At 41.3% G+C, this 6,000-nt stretch overlaps 1 protein-coding gene across 1 annotated transcript in view; it reads right to left on the bottom strand.

Annotated features, from left to right (window-relative positions):
* The window catches only part of sgip1b (SH3GL interacting endocytic adaptor 1b), a 44,737-nt gene that overhangs the window by 11,697 nt on the left and 27,040 nt on the right, over positions 1–6,000 (bottom strand). The window contains exons 6-14 of the mRNA XM_070436561.1: positions 4,059–4,234; positions 3,271–3,282; positions 2,164–2,175; positions 1,775–1,799; positions 1,463–1,526; positions 1,156–1,256; positions 830–910; positions 522–590; positions 20–307 (exon numbers count right to left, since the gene is read on the bottom strand). Coding sequence (XP_070292662.1) covers positions 20–307; positions 522–590; positions 830–910; positions 1,156–1,256; positions 1,463–1,526; positions 1,775–1,799; positions 2,164–2,175; positions 3,271–3,282; positions 4,059–4,234 — 828 coding nt within the window. The remainder of the gene's footprint in view (positions 1–19; positions 308–521; positions 591–829; positions 911–1,155; positions 1,257–1,462; positions 1,527–1,774; positions 1,800–2,163; positions 2,176–3,270; positions 3,283–4,058; positions 4,235–6,000) is intronic.

The following is a 6,000-nucleotide window of genomic DNA, read 5'->3' as shown; positions in this document are numbered from 1 at the left end:
GGCTCATCCGGAGGGGGGCCCGGGGAGAGGCAGGGGGAGTCTGGGGTGGAGGGGAGGGAGTGGGGCGAGTCGGAAGGAGGAGAGGCAGAGGGCGGAGGCGGGGCCGGTTCGTCTGGTGGGGGCGGTCTCTCGCTGTTGAAGCTGATCCATCGGGGCGAGGCCCTGTCCTCACTGGTCTGGGAAGATTCCATGGGGCCGAACACGTTTTCCAGGTCAGGCACAGGGGAACCTCTGTACGAGGCTGGGGATTGGACATTCAGGTAGATAGGGTTGGGGCTTGGGACTATTCTCCCATTGGGTAAATCAGCTGTGGAAAAAAAATAGTTCAGAGATCTTGCTGACTTAAAGCGGCCCTTCTATCAATGCTGTCCAAAGAACAACGATTCACGGTGACAACTGTGCACGAGGCATGGGAATATGGGAGCTAATTCATTCCAAAACAAATACAAATAAAACCATTTAAGTTTTGGAATGAATCTGCTTCGATATGGGAATTATGGTCATTGGCAGAATAATATTACCGTAGGAATCAGTCAAAGAATAGCCTTGACTAGCTGCTGGGATGTTCTTGGGAGGCAGTGGAGGAGGAGCTACAACGAGAGTGACACTAGGTCAGTAGTTAGTCTACAGTACTACGGCACTAGAGAGTGTGACACTAGGTCAGTCTATAGACTTACTATAACACTTAGTAACACAATTGACATAAACGCTTGCCTCAAACTGGCGGGCCAGATGCGGACCACAAGCCGATTTAATGGCCCGTAGATGTCTTAGAAATGTAGTAATCTAAAATCACAAACATGACTGATGAATGATCGTTTGGGCTTACCTCCTGTGGGAAAGGATCTGGTCAGAGGGGAGTCAGGGTATGGTCTGGAGTCACACCATGCGTCGGCCTCTATGCAGACCACTATGATAAAGCAAGACATGATATCAAACTTGATCAAAAGTTTATCGAACTTCAGTGGGAACATACAGTATCATGCACAAATATATCACACACAGCCAGACCAGGCACTGTTGGGTGATAATACAGCTAGTAGTATTATTATGATTAGGGGCAATCAACCAACATACTGTACTAACACATAGCTAATAACCCATGCAACACAAACACACATATGCAGTCAGAAAGACTATTCTTGTGAGAGTTACCATCATTTCTGTTACTATCATATCTGTGTGTCTCATAGGTCGTCTCCGGGGGAAGCCCGAAGAAAGCTGGGGATGCTCTGCGACTCTGGGATACTCTCTCACTGCAAGAGATGATAAAGTCAACTTCCATAAATATGATGTTACGACTCTGATATTCAAGATTGCATCGATTTTCTTGTAGTGTGTCGTTGAAATTTAATTCAACAGCTTTATTTTCCCCAAAGATAACATTTAGTAGAATTCTAACAATACAGTATGTTAATTAATATGCTAGCCTGTTTGCATTAGCACGGGTTTGAATTTTGACCTTTGCGTCTCTGGGGCGGGGCTTGGCGTAGGGGTGGAGCGTCTGGGTCTGGCAATCTCCTCACCTGGAAAGAACAATATTATAAATCATAACATTATATCATATATTATTATATGTATACGGGAGGTCTTCAAATTATGTGACAGCCACTCAAACTATTGTAACTACAGTYTGCATTCCAACCCTAAGCAAATTGTTTAACTGATGGTGTAGAACTATGAAATGATACTGTACGTGTAGGTAGTTGACACTGACATGATGTCAAACAAATTACAAATAGCATTACACTGCTTCCACAAACAATGTACTTACAAGACAGGTGTCTCTTTATCGAGCCCTGCAACGAAAATAGTCATTTCAGTATAACAGTAAAAAGGAATCCTAACCTCACATGAGAAACATGAAGGTAAACAGTTCAACTGATAATTGATTTCCCCGGATGAGTCTCCCTGCTAATGTGAATGAATAGAGTGAGGAACTAACTGTAAGTATGGACACTGACAAAAGACCAAATTTTTTGAGGCCATCAGTACATTTCATATTGCTGGACTGGAGAATCGGTGTCGAAATGCCGCGTTTGGGTATGTAGAAAAAAAAAAAAATGGACAGCACCAAAAGATAATCTTCAATAATTCATTKATTTCCCTGCAAGTGTTTTGGGTGCAGACACTTTTAAAATGAGCCACCAGGTGGCGACTTACCGGGCTGCGTCTCTGAGACCAGCAAAAAGGAAGAGAGAACAGACCTGGTCAGAGAGTGAGTGACAAATCAGTCAAATGGAACGGAAAAGAATGTAGCACCCCTTTACTTCAGCACAGTGCCATAAAGCCTACTGTACATACGGTAATGCAGCAATACAACATAGCACCTGGRAGGTTACGTTATTATCATAGGCCTGGGTCGTGCACTTTAGGGCAGAGAACGGAAAATATATATTTTTACATTTTGCAACGGTAAATTAAAAAGGGTTTCATATTGGACATTTCCATTTAGACCCTCCCTGCTTCAGTTTGTTTTCTTCCATTTGGTGCCTATGAACAAGACCCTGCTGTAAGTCGCTCTGGATAAGAGCGTCTGCTAAATGACTAAAATGTAAATGTAAATGTAAATTTAATTGACAAAGTTGCACACGTGATCCCGTTTGTTAGCCTACCAATTAGCTTTGGTCAAACAGAATCAATGGGCTATCAACAGGTGTTATGTAAAGAATTGTGCATTATGTACCATGTAAGCCTTGCAAGGGAAGTTCAAGTAAAGTTTTCAACTAAAATAAAACTTCAACAAAATTCTAACCGAGGATACTCTTTAAAATGTGCTAAAGGCATGCATTGGGAAATAGTTAATATTATAKAACATATCTAATATGCAGAGAGAGGAATTAGAATAACTAAACAACTCAAATACCAGAGCCAATCCCAGCGGGCAAAACTGGTTGCAATGACATCAATGACATCATTAAGGTTGTAAAAGAACGTTTAGTAAATGTATTTTTTACAATCTTCATCTAGTTGTAATCGGGTTACACCTGACCAGATGAGAACCAATATATGACGTCTTTCTTGATTTCATCATGAAAACAGAGGTTGCTTGGTTATAATCTGGTGATATGAAGTATTCTGAATCTGAAAATCAGTTTCTAACAAAAGAAAGTGATGTCACATCACATGCAACATTTTGCCTGCTTGGGATTTTTTTTTGCCTCTGTATGGGAAAGAGAATCCACGTGAGAAGAGAATCCACAGCCAAATGAATCCATGTCATGCTCTTTCTTTACAGTGAAACAGATAAGGAAAAAAAGACTGGCTTACCGGACTTCTCCGCTACAAGAGCAACAGATGGAAGAGACAGAGAGACGGAAGAGAAAGGGAAGAGGGAGAGGAGGGAAAGATATTCAGATGTTCAGTACATTCACGATCATTTCACCGGCTAGAATTTGCTGTAGCGGTCTCAAGTTTCAACAAACAGATTCATATACAGTAATACTTTATATAAAACGCCAAAGAGAGCTAGCAATTTTCTGCAAATTTATGTGAGGGCCTGCAAATTTAAATGATCACAGCACTATTTCCGCATAAAACAGTTCAATCATCTCAATATGATCACATAAAACTGACCCATCACCGCAGTACAAAAAGAGAGCTTGCAATTTCACCCAATCACCGCACATTTGCTGCATAATATGGTTCAATCAAGCCACACGTCAACAAACTTTTTCCCTCGTCAGCGCATTTTCGCAACAAATTGGACAAAATCCTTGCATATTGTCGTGTACAATTTCCGAATTGCAGCGGCAGAATTAAGCATTTTTGACAGCAAATATCACAACGARAAAAAACCCGGCTAAATCCTGGAGAGACTGAGTTACGGCCGTGGCCTTTGGTCATAGCAACCCGAGTTCAAGCCCTGGTCAGGTACATTGCACCTTAACCTACTTTACTAGGTACAAATCTAAGGTCAACATCCCCTCCCCCAATCCTATCCTTAACCATTAGTGGGAAATATGCTAAACTAACCCAAGAGCAGCGTCTTGGGAGCAGCGTCTTGGGATAACTTCATCCTACTTCAATTACATACAGATARAACACCAAGGGCTCACCAGAGAGGGAGATAGAGCCAAGCCCCCAACTGAAGCTTTCAGTTGGTCCATAGATGGGACGGCACACTTGGCAGTGTCGGCAGGCAACGGCTTGATCTTGATCTTGAACTTCCTCTTGTCGTCCTCGTCCTCCGAGTCGCTGGAGGAGAAGAAGTGCTGCTTGCCTTTGGGAGCTGGTGAACACTCGTTAAGGAACAATATATTTTTTACAGAGAGTCACATTACAGAGGTGCACAGGGGTAATCTTGGCACCCATAACCTAATCTTGGAAACCCAGAACAAAAATCTTGCGTTACTGTGGGACGTTCTCCATTATGGTTAGATACATTTATCTTACGTACGTCTGTACAGGCTTGTAAGTAAGCATTTCACTGTAAGGTCTACACCTGTTGGATTCGGAGCATGTGACAATACAATTTGATTTGTCCATGAGAGAGGGTAGACAAAGGAGCACCAAATGCATTTCTAATAAACTAAATGACTAAAGATTGTCCACTCCCTATCTTTCGGGTACCACAAAGTGTAATTTGATCCCTAAATGAAATTAAGGGCATCAAAGACCAATCCTCACACATACTCTGGACCATATCGAGCCAAGTGCCTATCAATTTCCCTTGCCACAAAATGTATAATTAGCGTAAGCATACATCCGTTCCAAAGACACAAAGGGTGCATTTACTACGGCAGCACAATTCTGATCTTTTACCCAATTATTGGCAAAAGATCTGATCTGATTGGTCAAAATATCAATTTGTGGCAAAATATCAGAATTGGGCCAAATAGATACTTTGTCAGCCAGAAAGCCAATAGTCGCTGGAGCACAAATGGTGCAGCGATATACAGTACGCCTGTCTGACTCCGTCTGGTGTGGACCAGTTTACTATATTGCACCTGCTGTTGTCCCTGATCTAGGATCAGATTATCCTACCCCAAATCCTAATTGTTATATCTCATTGCTGATGGTAGAAGATGTCACTGAATATTGCCCTACCCCTAACCTTTTCCAAAGGCTCAATTGCTAATCTGATCCTGGGCCAGTGACTACAAACATACATTTTCAATGGTATTGAAAACTTTCTAGGTGGGATGCAACAGAGATCGACAATGGGAACACAGTGGCTACTCTTATTTGACTCTGCCCTGTTACCCAGCCTGGCCGTTCTGACTAGACGTAAAATAGTAGTACATTTGTATCGGTCTAATTAGTATGTTATGTTACGTATGGTTACATAAGACAGAAGGTTATTTAAGACAGGAACAAAATGAGGGAGGTTGGTCAGGGAGGATAGGTGTGTGTATAACGCCAATATCTAGCAACCCAAAGGTTGCGTGTTCGAACCACACCACTGGTGTTCAAAATCGGGGATGCGACGGGGAAACTGCAGTGGGGTCAATAAAAAAAATTATAATAATTGTGAACAAAAAATTAAGAGTGCAGATTATTTTATGAGTAATAGACAAATGTTTTTGAGAAAGATAATTTGAAAAAAAATATGTATTGAGTAAATGTATTTATTGGTTTCCTTTCAAGAGATGAAAATGTAATGAATTGAATGTTATTTGTTGATGTAAAAATCTAAATGTACAGATTTGAAGGTTGTATCATTAGATTTGGCGTGGGGTGGGGTTGTGAGAAATTGTTGTGAAAAAAATGGGGTCCCCGCTGAAAAAGTTTGAATACCACTGCACCTTAGCATTGAATACCACAACTTTAGCATTGTAGCTAATTAGCTACATTTGAACTACTTCACAACTACTTACAATGTTAGCTAACCCTAACCCCTAACCATAGCCACCTAGCTAGCTCTCGTTAGCCGTCGGAATTCGGAACACATCATACGTATTGAAAATTTGTAACATATTGTGCAAAGTAACATATCATATGAAATGGATGATGGACATCCACAAATTCATACATATCATACAAATCGTAACATATGAT

This window comes from Salvelinus sp. IW2-2015, linkage group LG32 (assembly GCF_002910315.2).
Source record: "Salvelinus sp. IW2-2015 linkage group LG32, ASM291031v2, whole genome shotgun sequence".
NCBI lineage: Eukaryota > Metazoa > Chordata > Actinopteri > Salmoniformes > Salmonidae > Salvelinus > Salvelinus sp. IW2-2015.
Note: the sequence above shows the minus strand (reverse complement) of the source record. Positions and strands in the feature narration are given on the sequence as shown.